This window comes from Rattus norvegicus, chromosome X (genome assembly GCF_036323735.1).
Source record: "Rattus norvegicus strain BN/NHsdMcwi chromosome X, GRCr8, whole genome shotgun sequence".
NCBI lineage: Eukaryota > Metazoa > Chordata > Mammalia > Rodentia > Muridae > Rattus > Rattus norvegicus.
Genome location: NC_086039.1, coordinates 55344360 through 55364684, shown reverse-complemented (window position 1 = coordinate 55364684; position 20325 = coordinate 55344360). Strand labels below are relative to the sequence as shown.

Sequence of the window (20325 nt, the reverse complement as noted above, 5' to 3'; positions counted from 1 at the left end):
GACTAATTCCACAGTGTAACTCTTAAATATCAGGAGTGTTGTTTAATATAAGTCAAAGTGTATTTACCAAAATCACAAAAATTCGGGGCTGGGGATTTAGCTCAGTGGTAAGGCTCTTAGCAAGCACAAGGCCCTGCGTTCGGTCCTCAGCTCCAAAAAAAAAAAAAAATACTACAAATTGAATTTAAATTAATTGTGTTTAAAAAAAGAGGGGGGATTGGGGATTTAGTTCAGTGGTAGAGCACTTGCCTAGCAAGTGCAAGGTCCTGGGTTCGGTCCTCAGCTCCAGAAATAAAAATCACAAAAATTCAAAATAATAAAAGGTTACTGTCTCTTATATGGTCTGTAGTCTAGTTAAAGACATTGTCTTAATAGATACTGTTCATACTACATTTTCAATATAAGAACATGCTTTGCATTTAGATGTCCAGTGTCCTTAGTACCCATTAATCTAAGATGGCTCCTTACTTTGTCTTTAATGAATAATGATATTTTTTGAAGGGTAAAAACAAGCTGACTTGGTTTCTCGCATCTGTCCTTTAGCTTACATTGGCCTGACAGCTCCCCATTTTTCAAATGTTTATCCATTTCTACCTACCATCAATGATGTGTGTTTCCTGAATATGTTATACCTGAGATCAATTTATCTCATTCCTGGAAATATTAACATATGTCACTTTTGAAAGATGGTGACTAGTTTCCTTTTAAATAATCACTAGGAAGGTACCTTGAGAATATGAGTATCTTGCCTCACCAATTATCCATCTCATAACTATAACAACTTTTGATAATTCTTATCTGAATCAATTGTTGTGTTGGAGAAAAATAAGGATCACTAACTATATTACTTCTTCTTTTTTGTTTTTTTTTTATTAACTTGAGTATTTCTTATATACATTTCGAGTGTTATTCCCTTTCCCGGTTTCCGGGCAAACATCCCCCTCCCCCCTCCCCTTCCTAATGGGTGTTCCCCTCCCAACCCTCCCCCCATTGCCGCCCTCCCCCCATAGACTAGTTCACTGGGGGTTCAGTCTTAGCAGGACCCAGGGCTTCCCCTTCCACTGGTGCTCTTACTAGGATATTCATTGCTACCTATGGGGTCAGAGTCCAGGGTCAGTCCATGTATAGTCTTTAGGTAGTGGCTTAGTCCCTGGAAGCTCTGGTTGCTTGGCATTGTTGTACTTTTGGGGTCTCGAGCCCCTTCAAGCTCTTCCAGTTCTTTCTCTGATTCCTTCAATAGGGGACCTATTCTTAGTTCAGTGGTTTGCTGCTGGCATTTGCCTCTGTATTTGCTGTATTCTGGCTGTGTCTCTCAGGAGCGATCTACATCCGGCTCCTGTCGGTCTGCACTTCTTTGCTTCATCCATCTTGTCTAATTGGGTGGCTGTATATGTATGGGCCACATGTGGGGGAGGCTCTAAATGGGTGTTCCTTAAGTCTCTGTTTTAATCTTTGCCTCTCCCTTCCCTGCCAAGGGTATTCTTTTTCCTCATTTAAAGAAGGAGTGAAGCATTCACATTTTGATCATCCGTCTTGAGTTTCGTTTGTTCTAGGGATCTAGGGTAATTCAAGCATTTGGGCTAATAGCCACTTATCACTGAGTGCATACCATATATGTCTTTCTGTGATTGGGTTAGCTCACTCAGGATGATATTTTCCAGTTCCAACCATTTGCCTACGAATTTCATAAACTCGTTGTTTTTGATAGCTGAGTAATATTCCATTGTGTAGATGTACCACATTTTCTGTATCCATTCCTCTGTTGAAGGGCATCTGGGTTCTTTCCATTTCTGGCTATTATAAATAAGGCTGCGATGAACATAGTGGAGCACGTGTCTCTTTTATATGTTGAGGCATCTTTTGGGTATATGCCCAAGAGAGGTATAGCTGGATCCTCAGGCAGTTCAATGTCCAATTTTCTGAAGAACCTCCAGACTGATTTCCAGAATGGTTTTACCAGTCTGCAATCCCACCAACAATGGAGGAGTGTTCCTCTTTCTCCACATCCTCGCCAGCATCTGCTGTCACCTGAGTTTTTGATCTTAGCCAATCGCACTGGTGTGAGGTGAAATCTCAGGGTTGTTTTGATTTGCATTTCCCTTATGACTAAAGATGTTGAACATTTCTTTAGGTGTTTCTCAGCCATTCGGCATTCCTCAGCTGTGAATTCTTTGTTTAGCTCTGAACCCCATTTTTTAATAGGGTTATTTGTTTCCCTGCGGTCTAACTTCTTGAGTTCTTTGTATATTTTGGATATAAGGCCTCTATCTGTTGTAGGATTGGTAAAGATCTTTTCCCAATCTGATGGTTGCCGTTTTGTCCTAACCACAGTGTCCTTTGCCTTACAGAAGCTTTGCAGTTTTATGAGATCCCATTTGTCGATTCTTGATCTTAGAGCATAAGCCATTGGTGTTTTGTTCAGGAAATTTTTTCCAGTGCCCATGTGTTCCTGATGTTTCCCTAGTTTTTCTTCTATTAGTTTGAGTGTGTCTGGTTTGATGTGGAGGTCCTTGATCCACTTGGACTTAAGCTTTGTACAGGGTGATAAGCATGGATCGATCTGCATTCTTCTACATGTTGCCCTCCAGTTGAACCAGCACCATTTGCTGAAAATGCTATCTTTTTTCCATTGGATGGTTTTGGCTCCTTTGTCAAAAATCAAGTGACCATAGGTGTGTGGGTTCATTTCTGGGTCTTCAATTCTATTCCATTGGTCTATCTGTCTGTCCCTGTACCAATACCATGCAGTTTTTATCACTATTGCTCTGTAATACTGCTTGAGTTCAGGGATAGTGATTCCCCCTGAAGTCCTTTTATTGTTGAGGATAGCTTTAGCTATCCTGGGTTTTTTGTTATTCCAGATGAATTTGCAAATTGTTCTGTCTAACTCTTTGAAGAATTGGATTGGTATTTTGATGGGGATTGCATTGAATCTGTAGATTGCTTTTGGTAAAATGGCCATTTTTACTATATTAATCCTGCCAATCCATGAGCATGGGAGATCTTTCCATCTTCTGAGGTCTTCTTCAATTTCTTTGCTCAGTGTCTTGAAGTTCTTATTGTACAGATCTTTTACTTGCTTGGTTAAAGTCACACCGAGGTACTTTATATTATTTGGGTCTATTATGAAGTGTGTCGTTTCCCTAATTTCTTTCTCGGCTTGTTTCTCTTTTGTATAGAGGAAGGCAACTGATTTATTTGAGTTAATTTTATACCCAGCTACTTTGCTGAAGTTGTTTATCAGCTTTAGTAGTTCTCTGGTGGAACTTTTGGGATCACTTAAATATACTATCATGTCATCTGCAAATAGTGATATTTTGACCTCTTCTTTTCCGATCTGTATCCCTTTGATCTCCTTTTGTTGTCTGATTGCTCTGGCTAGAACTTCAAGAACTATATTGAATAAGTAGGGAGAGAGTGGGCAGCCTTGTCTAGTCCCTGATTTTAGTGGGATTGCTTCAAGTTTCTCTCCATTTAGTTTAATGTTAGCAACTGGTTTGCTGTATATGGCTTTTACTATGTTTAGGTATGGGCCTTGAATTCCTATTCTTTCCAGGACTTTTATCATGAAGGGGTGTTGAATTTTGTCAAATGCTTTCTCAGCATCTAATGAAATGATCATGTGGTTCTGTTCTTTCAGTTTATTTATATAATGGATCACGTTGATGGTTTTCCGTATATTAAACCATCCCTGCATGCCTGGGATGAAGCCTACTTGATCATGGTGGATGATTGTTTTGATATGCTCTTGAATTCGGTTTGCCAGAATTTTATTGAGTATTTTTGTGTCGATATTCATAAGGGAAATTGGTCTGAAGTTCTCTTTCTTTGTTGTGTCTTTGTGTGGTTTAGGTATAAGAGTAATTGTGGCTTCGTAGAAGGAATTCGGTAGGGCTCCATCTGTTTCAATTTTGTGGAATAGTTTGGATAATATTGGTATGAGGTCTTCTATGAAGGTTTGATAGAATTCTGCACTAAACCCGTCTGGACCTGGGCTCTTTTTGGTTGGGAGACCTTTAATGACTGCTTCTATTTCCTTAGGAGTTATGGGGTTGTTTAACTGGTTTATCTGTTCCTGATTTAACTTCGGTACCTGGTATCTGTCTAGGAAATTGTCCATTTCCTGAAGATTTTCAAGTTTTGTTGAATATAGGCTTTTATAGTAAGATCTGATGATTTTTTGAATTTCCTCTGAATCTGTAGTTATGTCTCCCTTTTCATTTCTGATTTTGTTAATTTGGACGCACTCTCTGTGTCCTCTCGTTAGTCTGGCTAAGGGTTTATCTATCTTGTTGATTTTCTCAAAGAACCAACTTTTGGTTCTGTTGATTCTTTCTATGGTCCTTTTTGTTTCTACTTGGTTGATTTCAGCTCTGAGTTTGATTATTTCCTGCCTTCTACTCCTCCTGGGTGTATTTGCTTCTTTTTGTTCTAGAGCTTTTAGGTGTGCTGTCAAGCTGCTGACATATGCTCTTTCCTGTTTCTTTCTGCAGGCACTCAGCGCTATGAGTTTTCCTCTTAGCACAGCTTTCATTGTGTCCCATAAGTTTGGGTATGTTGTATCTTCATTTTCATTAAATTCTAAAAAGTTTTTAATTTCTTTCTTTATTTCTTCCTTGACCAGGTTATCATTGAGTAGAGCATTGTTCAATTTCCACGTATATGTGGGCATTCTTCCCTTATTGTTATTGAAGACCAGTTTTAGGCCGTGGTGGTCCGATAGCATGCATGGGATTATTTCTATATTTCTGTACCTGTTGAGGCCCGTTTTTTGACCAATTATATGGTCAATTTTGGAGAAAGTGCCATGAGGAGCTGAGAAGAAGGTATATCCTTTTGCTTTAGGATAGAATGTTCTATAAATATCTATTAAGTCCATTTGGCTCATGACTTCTCTTAGTCTGTCAACATCACTGTTTAATTTCTGTTTCCATGATCTGTCCATTGATGAGAGTGGGGTGTTGAAATCTCCCACTATTATTGTGTGAGGTGCAATGTGTGTTTTGAGCTTTAGTAAGGTTTCTTTTACGTATGTAGGTGCCCTTGTATTTGGGGCATAGATATTTAGGATTGAGAGTTCATCTTGGTGGATTTTTCCTTTGATGAATATGAAGTGTCCTTCCTTAACTTTTTTGATGACTTTTAGTTGGAAATTGATTTTATTTGATATTAGAATGGCTACTCCAGCTTGCTTCTTCTGACCATTTGCTTGGAAAGTAGTTTTCCAGCCTTTCACTCTGAGGTAGTGTCTGTCTTTGTCCCTGAGGTGTGTTTCCTGTAGGCAGCAGAATGCAGGGTCCTCGTTGCGTATCCAGTTTGTTAATCTAGGTCTTTTTATTGGGGAGTTGAGGCCATTGATATTGAGAGATATTAAGGAATAGTGATTATTGTTTCCCTTTATATTCATATTTGGATGTGAGGTTATGTCTGTGTGCTTTCATTCTCTTTGTTTTGTTGCCAAGACGATTAGTTTCTTGCTTCTTCTAGGGTATAGCTTGCCTCCTTATGTTGGGCTTTACCATTTATTATCCATTGTAGTGCTGGATTTGTAGAAAGATATTGTGTAAATTTGGTTTTGTCATGGAATATCTTGGTTTCTCCATCAATGTTAATTGAGAGTTTTGCTGGATACAGTAACCTGGGCTGGCATTTGTGTTCTCTTAGGGTCTGTATAACATCAGTCCAGGATCTTCTGGCCTTCATAGTTTCTGGCGAGAAGTCTGGTGTGATTCTGATAGGTCTCCCTTTATATGTTACTTGACCTTTTTCCCTTACTGCTTTTAATATTCTTTCTTTATTTTGTGCATTTGGTGTTTTGACAATTATGTGACGGGAGGTGTTTCTTTTCTGGTCCAATCTATTTGGAGTTCTGTAGGCTTCTTGTATGTCTATGGGTATCTCTTTTTTTAGGTTAGGGAAGTTTTCTTCTATGATTTTGTTGAAGATATTTACTGGTCCTTTGAGCTGGGAGTCTTCACTCTCTTCTATACCTATTATCCTTAGGTTTGATCTTCTCATTGAGTCCTGGATTTCCTGTATGTTTTGGACCAGTAGCTTTTTCTGCTTTACATTATCTTTGACAGTTGAGTCAATGATTTCTATGGAATCTTCTGCTCCTGAGATTCTCTCTTCCATCTCTTGTCTTCTGTTGGTGAAGCTTGTATCTACAGCTCCTTGTCTCTTCTTTTGGTTTTCTATATCCAGGGTTGTTTCCATGTGTTCTTTCTTGATTGCTTCTATTTCCATTTTTAATTCCTTCAACTGTTTGATTGTGTTTTCCTGGAATTCTTTCAGGGATTTTTGCGATTCCTCTCTGTAGGCTTCTACTTGTTTATTAATGTTTTCCTGTGTTTCCCTAAGTGTGTTCATGTCTTTCTTGAAGTCCTCCAGCATCATGATCAAATATGATTTTGAAACTAGATCTTGCTTTTCTGGTGTGTTTGAATATTCCATGTTTGTTTTGGTGGGAGAATTGGGCTCTGATGATGGCATGTAATCTTGGTTTCTGTTGCTTGGGTTCCTGTGCTTGCCTCTCGCCATCAGATTATCTCTAGTGTTACTTTGTTCTGCTATTTCTGACAGTGGCTAGACTGTCCTATAAGCCTGTGTGTCAGGAGTGCTGTAGACCTGTTTTCCTCTCTTTCAGTCAGTTATGGGGACAGAGTGTTCTGCTTTCGGGCGTGTAGTTTTTCCTCTCTGCAGGTCTTCAGCTGTTCCTGTGGGCCTGTGTCTTGAGTGAGTTCACCAGGCAGCTTTCTTGCAGCAGAAAATTTGGTCTTACCTGTGGTCCCGAGGCTCAGGTTCGCTCTTGGGGTGCTGCCCAGGGGCTCTCTGCAGCGGCAGCAACCAGGAAGACCTGTGCCGCCCCTTCCGGGAGCTTCAGTGCACCAGGGTTCCAGATGCTCTTTGGCTTTTTCCTCTGGCGTCCGAGATGTGTGTGCAGAGAGCAGTCTCTTCTGGTTTCTCAGGCTTGTCTGCCTCTCTGAAGGTTTAGCTCTCCCTCCCCCGGGATTTGGGTGCAGAGAACTGTTTATCCGGTCTGTTTCTTTCCGGTTCGGGTGGTGTCTCAGGCAGGTGTCCTGCTGCTCCTGGGCCCTCCTCCACGGGAGCCCAGAGGCCTTATACAGTTTCCTCTTGGGCCAGGGATGTGGGCAGGGGTGAGCAGTGTTGTTGGTCTCTTCTGCTCTGCAGCCTCAGGAGTGCCCACCTGACCAGGCGGTTGGGTCTCTCTCTCACCGGGTCTGGGAGCAGAGAGCTGCTGCGGGCCGGGATCCGCGGGTGTGGGACTTCCGGTAAACACAGAATGTGCCCGGTCCTAGAGAAATTCTGCTTCCGTGTGTCCCAAGGTCACCAGGCAGCTTTCTTGCAGCAGAAAATTTGGTCTTACCTGTGGTCCCGAGGCTCAGGTTCACTTGTGGGGTGCTGCCCAGGGGCTCTCTGCAGCGGCAGCAACCAGGAAGACCTGTGCCGCCCCCACTTCTTCTTTATTCATTGATTAGATCCTACTTTTATGGAAAGCTTTCTCATTTTGTTCAATTATAATTAATATAAACTCGGTGTTTCATTCTGTCTTTCTTATTATTCATTTGTAGCTCCCTTTATTAAAAATTCACTTTATATCCTGCTCACTGTCGCTTCCCAATCACTCCCTCCCACAGCCGTTCCCCCGTTCCTCCTTTCCTCTTCCTCCCTTCCCTTCTCCTCTGAATGGGTGGACCCACCTTGGGTGTACTGCTATTCTGGCAATTCTCTGTGGGGCTAGGTGCATCCTCTGCCACTGAGGCCAGACAAGACAGTACAATTCAAAGAATAAATCACATGCACAGGCAACAGCATTTGGGATTGCTCCCACTCCAGTTGTTCAAGTCCCACATGAAGACCAAGCTTCACATGCCTTTTAAAGCAGACCACTTAATAATCCTCACTTTAGGGAAAAATAATATTCTCTATTCAGAATGATGGAAAGCATATTCCAAGTGGAGTCTTTAACAAATTATACCTTGAATGATACATTTTACTCTAGTCTTTCTTCGTTATCCTGTGGTAAGTTGATCTATGACAATTAAGTTCTAAGGGCTTCTGGGAATGAAGTCTAACTAGGCCATAATAATTAGGCTCTATCCCAATGACTATATATTTATCCTTGATTGGCAGTAGGAACAAGTTCATTTGATTCTTTACTTGATAACCTGATAAATGACAAAACATTCTGCTTTAAGGGTAATCTTTGTCCAAATATTTGGTCTCACTGATTATGCTATTCCACTGATAATGTATTTTTATTTTGGTTATGATAATTTTATATATCTCTGTTTCTCTTCTCCCAAAAACTTAAAACTGTTCTTCTCCTTATACAGGAATATATGTTTATATTCCTATAATAATCCTTATATTCATATATATGTATACATATATTCTTGCTACTATACAAATAACAACTCAGATTCTTAATGTATTATCCCCCCTGCCCAACAAAAGTATAACTGCTTCTAAATTGTGCTGATGTATCATAAAAATTGAGTTGAATATCTATGTAGGCTGAGCATAATTATCCTCCTGCCAGGAACAAATAATTTATACTGCTTCAGAGAAATAAATATGCATATAAATTTATGTGGATGGATAAATCCGTATAAACCAAACTCTTTATAACACAACAGTAGAAAAGTATGTGGTGAAACTAATGAATAAACTAGAATCATTATGGTGTCTATCATGTGTTTCCACAACTGACTTACATTTTACCTCCTATAAATCAAGGCAGAATATGTCAAACAATTTTATAGAAGAACAGAACAATTTTAGAATGAACTGTTTAAGAGTAAGCCACGAAAAGTCTTCCACTACACTTTCAACAAGATTTATGCATCTATATGGATATGAATAGAGATCAGAGATGCAAAATGAAAATTCAGACAATTGAGCTAACAATCACATGAATTTTATTTTTTTTTAATTTTTACTTCTTCAAAGATTTCTAAAACAACAGTACACAAACACTAATACCAGGTTCAGGCCAATAAAAAAAATATAGGATCCCAAACTACACTAGGTAATTGCAGCAAGATTAGTGAAAACCAAGTACATTTATTATTTGCAATGTAATCCAATATACCAAGAGATGGCATGTGCTTTATTTTAATTAGCCGTTTCTTTTAAAGGGTTGCTTGCACCAACTGTCTTGATAAAAAAAAAAATTGTAGTCATTGCTCAAAATGCTTGTAGCAAATCTAGTTTTAAATTGAAGCAATTTATTCAGAAAGCAGTCTACTACTGCAGCAATAATCAATGTGTTTTCCCTTAGACTGTACTGGAGCTTTCCAAGGACTATTGTTAATTGCCTGTAACTAAATGACTGCTGGTGCCCTAAAATGTAACTCTTTGGCACTTGTTCATTTGTTGTATTTCAGCAAATGCCAGTTTCCCTTAGGTTTATGCTGAGCAGCTCTGCTTTACAACTTTCAGTATTCAGTCTCAGTCCCTTAAAGGGGGTACAATTTATCATTTTCACCAAATAGTATGTTTTTGTGTTTGTGTTTGTGTTTGTGTTCATGTTTGAATGTCTGGGTTTTCTCTTTCCATTCTGAGAAGTTGAGCAGTGCTGGAATGAAATCTTTTAGTTTTTTAAATGCTGCCTCTTCCGGTAACTTGGAGTAGAACTGAAAAGCAAGCTCCATTTCAAAAGTAAAATGACATTTGCAAGGACAATGCCATTCACAGTCACATAGTAATGCAAAGATAAAAGACAGGAGGCCCAGATAATTTCTCATAACTGTGGCAAAATTTAACCCCTTCTGATCTTGTTCTAATGTCATGGGAAGCCATAAAAGAAATAGGGCTCATATTAATGAAATTTTCGTCTTGGTGCAGGCATGTATATACTAAATATAAAGCACCATCTTTCTTGGGAGCATTTTCACAGTGTGCCAAATGTACATCAACATCATAAATACTAGTCTGTGTACATTTACAGTAGATATTCCTATATCAGATAGCACAAAAAAGGAGCAGCACTGGCCTGTGCCTTGTGAGAATAAACTAAGTATCATCCCTAACCACCTTCTAAGAATGCTGGAAGAACACCATGTTTATACTTGTAGCACTGCAGAGCATCTGATGAGAAGTCTGAGATATGTTTAAGGTTTTGGATAATCTAGCACCTTGCAAATTCTTCATTACTTTGGATGAGTTTTCAGATACTCTTATTAGTAGTAAATGAGTGCCAATCAAAAGAGTTATTCTTGTTCATTGCTCAGGTTTTAAGTATATGCAGCTCTTCATGTTTATACCCTAAAGCTGTTCACATGACACATAATCATTTCTTAATGGCAAAGCTACATCATCTCCTATTTCTTTTTATAAATTACTTTTCAGGTAATACTATTGATTATCTAAATATATGGAATATTTAATATATTCAATACAATTTTGATGGCTCATGACTTCTATAAAAAGAAATAACTCATATTTTCTCTAAAAATAGAAATAACTCAAGTACAACTTTTCTGTAATTTATTCATATTCAATTTCTGAAAAAGAATGTCTGTGAATTTAAATGAAAACAAAGAGGGGTATATAGGATGGTTTGTAGGAAGGAAATGAGACAAATGTGATTATATTATAACCTCAAAAATTAAAGAAGTAATAATTTAAAAAGAACCAAGAAATAAACATCAATTTGAACATATGCAGAAACCTAACACCATCTAAAGAAAATGACGTTATTTTTATTATTATATTACTTAAAAACATGGTTCAGGCATCATTTTTATTGTCTCTAAAGCTATTTGACTATGTATGGTACTTATACTATATTACAATCTTGGACCTAGTGCTATGCCTCCAGCTGCAAAGTGTGGACTTGGAAACACTGTAGAAAAACTCATTCCCTGCTTGGCTAGTTATCTACAGCAGAACAGCTGTTCTCTCTCCGATATTTCCTTAGAGCATCCCCTCCCACAAGCCTTGGGTCAGAACTTGTAACAGCTTTTCATAAGCAGTCACAATTTTAAAAAAAATGAATTATGATTGTCATAAGATAAAATTCATAGACCTCAAGTGATCATATCAATGAATGTTAACAAATGTGTACACTTGTGTATCTACCCCCAAGACAGGATGAAATATATTCCTTTAGCCTGTAAAGCTCCCTCTTTTCCCTTCCGATAAACTTTCCTTCTACTTATACCATAAGAAATACATAGTTTCTGGGTTATATTACTGTACTGTAGTAGTCTGTTCTTATACTTTTGTAGAATCACATGGCAAATATTTCTTTGCATTTGGCTTTCTTCGTTGTCTGTAACCCTATGAGTTTTTTTCAGAGTGTGTATCTTTAGTTTCTTCTTTTAGTTGCTGAGTAGAATCTATTTGTGGGCAGAAACTAGTTTATCCAGCATCTCTTGTTAAAGGGATTTGCATTGTTTCCAGTCATTGTTATGGATAAGACTACTCCAAACATTTTTGCACCAGACATCCTGCAGGTATCTGTTTATATAGTTTGGAGTAGAATTGATATTAACATTTTTTTACTTGATTAGAAAACTTTCCCAATATAATAGCACAATTATGTTCTCTCATCATCAATGTTTAATCATGGTAATTAGGTTTGATCAAATTTCCCTTATACAAGAAATTTTATTTTTGTAAATTATATGTACGTCTTACTTTAGGGTTTCTGTTGCTGTGATAAAACCCCTGGATCAGTCTTTAGAGGGAAGTAGAGAAGGAACCCAATCAATGCAAGTACCTGGAAGCAGATTCTGATGCAGAGGCCATAGAGTAGTGTTGCTTCTGGCTTGCTTCTCATTGTTTGCTCATTCTGCTTTCATATAGTATCCAAGACCACCAACCCAGGAGTGGCACCACCCATCCACAAGGATTATAGGCTTTTCACATCCATCACTAGTTTTAAAAGAAAATGACCTTCAGGATTGCTTATTTCCAGATTTTATGAAGGGAATTTCTCAACTGAGGTTCTCTCCTCTCAGATGACATTTGTGTTGTCTAGTTAACATAAAACTAGCCAGAACAAAATAGAAATGAAAAACAGAACGAAAAATAAAAGCCACAATGTGGGCTATGTATGTGCTTCAGTAGTTGAGCCTTCTTCCCCTAGCATGAGGTCCTGCCTTTGGTCCCTTAGACCACAGAAGTGTTCATAATCTAAATTATTACTTCTCCCATAATGTTCAGTGTATTTTAAATCATAATGTTTTGGTATCTGAACCATCCTATAGGTAAAAGTTGTACTTTCATTCAGGTTCCTCTGTGTAGTGTAATTCAATTGGTATTCTGAGAGAACAAAACCCAAAGTACTCCACAGCACTTATTTTGGTTCACACAGTAAGAGTGAAATACTATCATGAAAAACATTTTGTACTTTGTTCCTTGTACTTTTCTAGTTCTCTCTTGTGTGGTTCCTTACAGTGTTTAACAGATAAAGCTGCTGTCATTATTTTCCATCATTTCATATTTCATGCTAATTTTCTTTGACTCAGAAATATTTAATTTCTTATTTTAACCTTTTCTATCTTTTAAAAAAGATTTATTTATTTATTATATATAAGTACATTGTAGCTGCTCCAGACACACCAGAAGAAGGCATCAGATCCCATTACAGATGGTTGTGAGCCACCATGTGGTTGCTGGGATTTAAATTCAGGACCTCTGGAAGAGCAGTCAGAGCTCTTAACCACTGAGCCATCTCTCCAGCCCACCCTTTCCTATCTTAAAGTTATAGTCAGATCTTGTTAAATAAAATCTTCAACTTCCCATTTAATTTTACTAAGTATAAAAAATACACTTGATTAAATAGTTATATGTCTTTACTTTATTAAACATTTACATGTTATATATTTACATAATTAAACATTTACATAATAATAGAGAACTAGATAATGAGAAATACGAGTGAGATAATTTTTCTTAATTCTTAGAGGAAAACTTTTATCACATATAAACATGCATACACACGCGCGCGCACACACACACACACACACACACACACACACACACACACGTTCTTGTGAGAAAATGAGGACCATATTTTCCAAATTATTTTCTTTGCAGTAACTCATGATCTGGTCTCGGAGTTTTTGCAGCTTGTCTTGTGTGAGAGTGATTCTCAGCAGTCTTTTTAGTATTTTGGTCAGGAGACACCTAGTGAATCTGGTTAGAGTTGTTTACTTCCTGAGCTTAAGGAAGGAATGTTCTACTCTGAAACATCTTGATGCTTCACCCCCCTTTTAGCATTCTATATGTTAATGAGCTTTCTTTGAAGACAGAAGGGACAAAACTGGTACACTCAACACCTTACTTCATGAATTAAACTACTACTTTTCAGCTTAACTTCAGGGAACTTCAGCTACCTATCAGCAGTAACATTTAGACTAAGATGATCGATGACAACATGCATGCACAGGCACTTAGGTAGAGTGAGTTTCACTGTATGTATAAGTATACTTACCATTTACATACCAGCAATCCAACTCTCCTTACAATCTTAATAAGCTCTAAAGGAGAAAATGTGACTATTTTACCCATTTTTTTTTTGTCCAATCATTTTTGTTAGACTATCAACATTCTGTATGATAAAGGAGGGCTTGTATGCCACAAATGTCAAGAAAATTCCTCATTTAGACATCTTTATAGTAACATACTTGGCATAATATAAGGGAAAGTAAAGAAAAGAAGTAGTACCTTAATAATAAAAGTTTACAACACATTTTATTGTGATATCCACTTGGAGACCTAGGTTTTAAATCCACGTAAGTGCTCAGCTTTCAAGATTATGTTAATACACAGGAACACTGCTCTTCAGAGAAATATGCATCAAAAGTCATGCCTTCTTGCATAAGAGGACAGACAGCATTCAGTGGGTAATTCAGCAGTGTATGTGCCCTCTAGAAACCATGCTATTTAACGCCCCTTTTATTTTACCTTGAACCCAACTCACAGGTAAAAAGGATCAAAAAGCACATGCAGATGATCATAAAGCCACCCTGTCTTAAAAATGCTTCTCTTTTATCCATTCTAAAAATTTAGTTCACAGGACCTTCTTGGGGGATATGGATATATGTAAAAGTTGCTGCATCGAGGCAAACCCAATATTATAGTTTGAAAGGAGGCATTTACAATATTTTTAGTTCAGAAGCAATGTGTCAACTAAGTTCATTTTTACTAAAGCAGTGTTACTAAGCAACGTTGTCACACATCACCTTATCCAATCACCCAGGAAACAGAATTCAAAGCCAAAGCTGATTTAAAGCCTCACACAGGATGAATATGTTTGTACATTCCCATGAACCCGTAACTTGAGAGGCTGAGGCAGATGGATCCCAAGTTCAAGGCCAGCCTATGATATACAGTGAGACAGAACATTAAAAAAAATTGTCACAGAAAGAGGGATGAGATGGTTTTAATGTATCTGAAGTTACTTGCAAAACCATGAAACAAAATGGTTCTGTTTGTTATATGGGATTATTGTGTAATCCTCCATTGTTTTCATTCCCCAGAGTTGATGTACACTGTTGAACTTGCTGGAGGGCTTGGCGCTATTCTCTTGCTGCTCGTCTGCTCGGTGACCATATATAAATGTTACAAGATAGAAATCATGCTCTTCTACAGGAATCATTTTGGAGCTGAGGAACTGGACGGAGGTAAGATGACTTGCCTGCGTTATTGTTGCTTCTTAATATACTTATCTGTGTCCCGCCTTTATTTTAGTCCAGCAAAAGACAAGTTATGTGCATCTTTGTAAGATCATTTTTGTATGGAAATATGTGTGGTGATTTAGAAGCAATAGGGAGTTTTCTTGGCAAGTTACTCCTTCCCTTTTTAGACTTGTATTCCAAACAACACTTCCAAATTACAGACACTGATTGCAATGCCATCGACATGTTCCTTTTCTCTCACCTTGTAATCAGCACTGAAAGACCAGCTTCACTTTTCTATAGGTAAGGTGTTTCTCTTTTAATTGTCTTCCCTAGTCAAGCAGTTTGAAGCAAATTTCAATTTGTTTTTGTTTAGACGGATAGCTGTTTTTATTAACCTATACTGACTATTTTAGCATTCTTCCAAGAGACTCTTCAGTCTAGTCCATCTCTCTATTTTTAGATGCTAGGATCCTGTCTGTCATTCCAAAAGTAGACCAACGGAAAAAGTACAAAACCCACATTGTTTTTATAATAACACATCTAACACCTTTGCTCATATGGAACAAGTAAACTGTGTTTATAGAAACAGTAATTATCATTTACTTCAAGCCATCCAAGAATATGCGTACATTTGAAAAAGAATCTAAGGGTCATAAAATTGAGCTCCCAACACCATCTATTAGTGAACTTCAAGGTATTTTGTGTTCCTCTGGGGTCACTTGGAAAATGTAAGTTAAACTTGCAAAATACATTGAAAAGTGCCAAGAGTAGTGCAAATTATTGTGGTTTCTCAATTCTGTTGATAAACATTCCTCTTTGTTAGTTTTGCATTAAATATTGCAAAAGAAAATGAAACTTTGTACCTATTTCCATGGGTCCATAGACATAGCTGTTATTTGCCTAACTTGTAAAAAGAGTGGTTTATTGGTATCGCCCAATATCCTCTCCATTTACCCTTGCCCGTTGCTACTAAGGTAAAGGACAGGCTGCAGAAACATTGTTTTGTGTTTTCTTTATTATTATTAAATTATTTTATTTATTTAAATTCCAAATGTTGCCCTCCTTCCTGGTGCCCCCTCCCCTTTGGCTCTGAGAGGGTACTTCCACACCTAGCCCCTCCCCCATCCACCTACACCCACCACTGCACCACTACCCCCAGCATCTTCCTTCTCTAGGGCATCAAGTCTCTACAGGATTAGGCACATCCTCTCCTCTCCCACTGAGGCCAGACAAGGCAGTCCTCTGCACACACTTAGCTGGGGCCACAGACCAGTTCATAGTATGCTCTTTGGTTGGTGGCTTAGTCTCTGGGAGTTTAGAGGGGTATGGGTTAACTGATACCATTGTTTTTTTCTATAGGGTTGTCATCCCCTTCAGTTCCTTCAGTCCCTCCCCTAACTCTTCCATAGCGGTCCCTGACCTCTCAGTCCAGTGGTTGGCTGGCTATAAGTATCTGCATCTGTCTCAGTCAGCTGTTGGTAGAATCTCTCAGAGGACAGCCATGCTAGGCTCCTGTCTGCAAGCGGGAGTTTTCTTAAAGTGTTTTTTTTTTTTAGTTGTTCTTTGTTTTCCATTTTTTCCCTGTTCACATAAATTAGTATATTTTGGTTATTTCAAGAATATATAAGAAAACTGTCAAATGTGAGAACCACTGTTGGATGAACACAATTATCTGTGTGCCATGCATCCTAAAATTATTCCTACAAAACCTCATAAAAGTTACAAGTCCAGTATTATAATTATAATCTGCACTTCATTAATAAGGTAACGGAGCCTCCCAAAAATAAAATAATCCTTATATTTGTATGGAATTTCTAATTTTTTTTAACTCAATCTTTTTTTTTACATTTTATTTATTTATTTTTTTTTAATAACTTGAGTATTTCTTATATACATTTCGAGTGTTATTCCCTTTCCCGGTATCCGGGCAAACATCCCCCTCTCCCCTCCCCTTCCTTATGGGTGTTCCCCTCCCAACCCTCCCCCCATTGCCGCCCTCCCCACAACAGTCTAGTTCACTGGGGGTTCAGTCTTAGCAGGACCCAGGGCTTCCCCTTCCATTGGTGCTCTTACTAGGATATTCATTGCTACCTATGAGGTCAGAGTCCAGGGTCAGTCCATGTATAGTCTTTAGGTAGTGGCTTAGTCCCTGGACTCTGGTTACTTGGCATTGTTGTATGTTATATTTGTATGGAATTTCTAATTTTTTTTATTAACTTGAGTATTTCTTATATACATTTCGAGTGTTATTCCCTTTCCCGGTTTCCAGGCAAACATCCCCCTCCCCCCTTCCCTTCCTTATGGGTGTTCCCCGCCCAACCCTCCCCCCATTGCCGCCCTCCCCCCATAGACTAGTTCACTGGGGGTTCAGTCTTAGCAGGACCCAGGGCTTCCCCTTCCACTGGTGCTCTTACTAGGATATTCATTGCTACCTATGGGGTCAGAGTCCAGGGTCAGTCCATGTATAGTCTTTAGGTAGTGGCTTAGTCCCTGGAAGCTCTGGTTGCTTGGCATTGTTGTACTTTTGGGGTCTCGAGCCCCTTCAAGCTCTTCCAGTTCTTTCTCTCATTCTTTCAATAGGGGACCTATTCTCAGTTCAGTGGTTTGCTGCTGGCATTCGCCTCTGTATTTGCTGTATTCTGGCTGTGTCTCTCAGGAGAGATCTACATCCGGCTCCTGTCGGTCTGCACTTCTTTGCTTCATCCATCTTGTCTAATTGGGTGGCTGTATATGTATGGGCCACATGTGGGGCAGGCTCTGAATGGGTGTTCCTTCAGTCTCTGTTTTAATCTTTGCCACTCCCTTCCCTGCCAAGGGTATTCTTTTTCCTCATTTAAAGAAGGAGTGAAGCATTCACATTTTGATCATCCGTCTTGAGTTTCGTTTGTTCTAGGGATCTAGGGTAATTCAAGCATTTGGGCTAATAGCCACTTATCAATGAGTGCATACCATATATGTCTTTCTGTGATTGGGTTAGCTCACTCAGGATGATATTTTCCAGTTCCAACCATTTGCCTACGAATTTCATAAACTCGTTGTTTTTGATAGCTGAGTAATATTCCATTGTGTAGATGTACCACATTTTCTGTATCCATTCCTCTGTTGAAGGGCATCTGGGATCTTTCCATTTTCTGGCTATTATAAATAAGGCTGCGATGAACATAGTGGAGCACGTGTCTCCTTTATATGTTGAGGCGTCTTTTGGGTATATGCCCAAGAGAGGTATAGCTGGATCCTCAGGCAGTTCAATGTCCAATTTTCTGAGGAACCTCCAGACTGATTTCCAGAATGGTTTTACCAGTCTGCAATCCCACCAACAATGGAGGAGTGTTCCTCTTTCACCACATCCTCGCCAGCATCTGCTGTCACCTGAGTTTTTGATCTTAGCCATTCTCACTGGTGTGAGGTGAAATCTCAGGGTTGTTTTGATTTGCATTTCCCTTATGACTAAAGATGTTGAACATTTCTTTAGGTGTTTCTCAGCCATTCGGCATTCCTCAGCTGTGAATTCTTTGTTTAGCTCTGAACCCCATTTTTTAATAGGGTTATTTGTTTCCCTGCGGTCTAACTTCTTGAGTTCTTTGTATATTTTGGATATAAGGCCTCTATCTGTTGTAGGATTGGTAAAGATCTTTTCCCAATCTGTTGGTTGCCGTTTTGTCCTAACCACAGTGTCCTTTGCCTTACAGAAGCTTTGCAGTTTTATGAGATCCCATTTGTCGATTCTTGATCTTAGAGCATAAGCCATTGGTGTTTTGTTCAGGAAATTTTTTCCAGTGCCCATGTGTTCCAGATGCTTCCCTAGTTTTTCTTCTATTAGTTTGAGTGTGTCTGGTTTGATGTGGAGGTCCTTGATCCACTTGGACTTAAGCTTTGTACAGGGTGATAAGCATGGATCGATCTGCATTCTTCTACATGTTGCCCTCCAGTTGAACCAGCACCATTTGCTGAAAATGCTATCTTTTTTCCATTGGATGGTTTTGGCTCCTTTGTCAAAAATCAAGTGACCATAGGTGTGTGGGTTCATTTCTGGGTCTTCAATTCTATTCCATTGGTCTATCTGTCTGTCTCTGTACCAATACCATGCAGTTTTTATCACTATTGCTCTGTAATACTGCTTGAGTACAGGGATAGTGATTCCCCCTGAAGTCCTTTTATTGTTGAGGATAGCTTTAGCTATCCTGGGTTTGTTGTTATTCCAGATGAATTTGCAAATTGTTCTGTCTAACTCTTTGAAGAATTGGATTGGTATTTTGATGGGGATTGCATTGAATCTGTAGATTGCTTTTGGTAAAATGTCCATTTTTACTATATTAATCCTGCCAATCCATGGGAGATCTTTCCGTCTTCTTAGGTCTTCTTCAATTTCTTTCCTCAGTGTCTTGAAGTTCTTATTGTACAGATCTTTTACTTGCTTGATTAAAGTCACACCGAGGTACTTTATATTATTTGGGTCTATTATGAAGGGTGTCATTTCCCTAATTTCTTTCTCGGCTTGTTTCTCTTTTGTATAGAGGAAGGCAACTGATTTATTTGAGTTAATTTTATACCCAGCCACTTTGCTGAAGTTGTTTATCAGCTTTAGTAGTTCTCTGGTGGAACTTTTGGGATCACTTAAATATACTATCATGTCATCTGCAAATAGTGATATTTTGACCTCTTCTTTTCCGATCTGTATCCCCTTGATCTCCTTTTGTTGTCTGATTGCTCTGGCTAGAACTTCAAGAACTATATTGAATAAGTAGGGAGAGAGTGGGCAGCCTTGTCTAGTCCCTGATTTTAGTGGGATTGCTTCAAGTTTCTCTCCATTTAGTTTAATGTTAGCAACTGGTTTGCTGTATATGGCTTTTACTATGTTTAGGTATGGGCCTTGAATTCCTACTCTTTCCAGGACTTTTATCATGAAGGGGTGTTGAATTTTGTCAAATGCTTTCTCAGCATCTAATGAAATGATCATGTGGTTGTGCTCTTTCAGTTTGTTTATATAATGGAACACGTTGATGGTTTTCCGTATATTAAACCATCCCTGCAAGCCTGGGATGAAGCCTACTTGATCATGGTGGATGATTGTTTTGATGTGCTCTTGAATTCGGTTTGCCAGAATTTTGTTGAGTATTTTTGCGTCGATATTCATAAGGGAAATTGGTCTGAAGTTCTCTTTCTTTGTTGTGTCTTTGTGTGGTTTAGGTATAAGAGTAATTGTGGCTTCGTAGAAGGAATTCGGTAGGGCTCCATCTGTTTCAATTTTGTGGAATAGTTTGGATAATATTGGTATGAGGTCTTCTATGAAGGTTTGATAGAATTCTGCACTAAACCCGTCTGGACCTGGGCTCTTTTTGGTTGGGAGACCTTTAATGACTGCTTCTATTTCCTTAGGAGTTATGGGGTTGTTTAACTGGTTTATCTGTTCCTGATTTAACTTCGGTACCTGGTATCTGTCTAGGAAATTGTCCATTTCCTGAAGATTTTCAAGTTTTGTTGAATATAGGCTTTTATAGTAAGATCTGATGATTTTTTGAATTTCCTCTGAATCTGTAGTTATGTCTCCCTTTTCATTTCTGATTTTGTTAATTTGGACGCACTCTCTGTGTCCTCTCGTTAGTCTGGCTAAGGGTTTATCTATCTTGTTGATTTTCTCAAAGAACCAACTTTTGGTTCTGTTGATTCT

General features: G+C 38.6%; 1 protein-coding gene across 2 annotated transcripts in view; it reads left to right on the top strand.

Moving 5' to 3' along the window:
* Il1rapl1 (interleukin 1 receptor accessory protein-like 1) overlaps nt 1-20325 on the top strand; it is a 1504708-nt gene that overhangs the window by 1462802 nt on the left and 21581 nt on the right. For both annotated transcript variants that reach the window (XM_017602087.3, NM_177935.2), the window contains 1 exon segment: nt 14517-14660. In XM_017602087.3, coding sequence (XP_017457576.1) covers nt 14517-14660 — 144 coding nt within the window.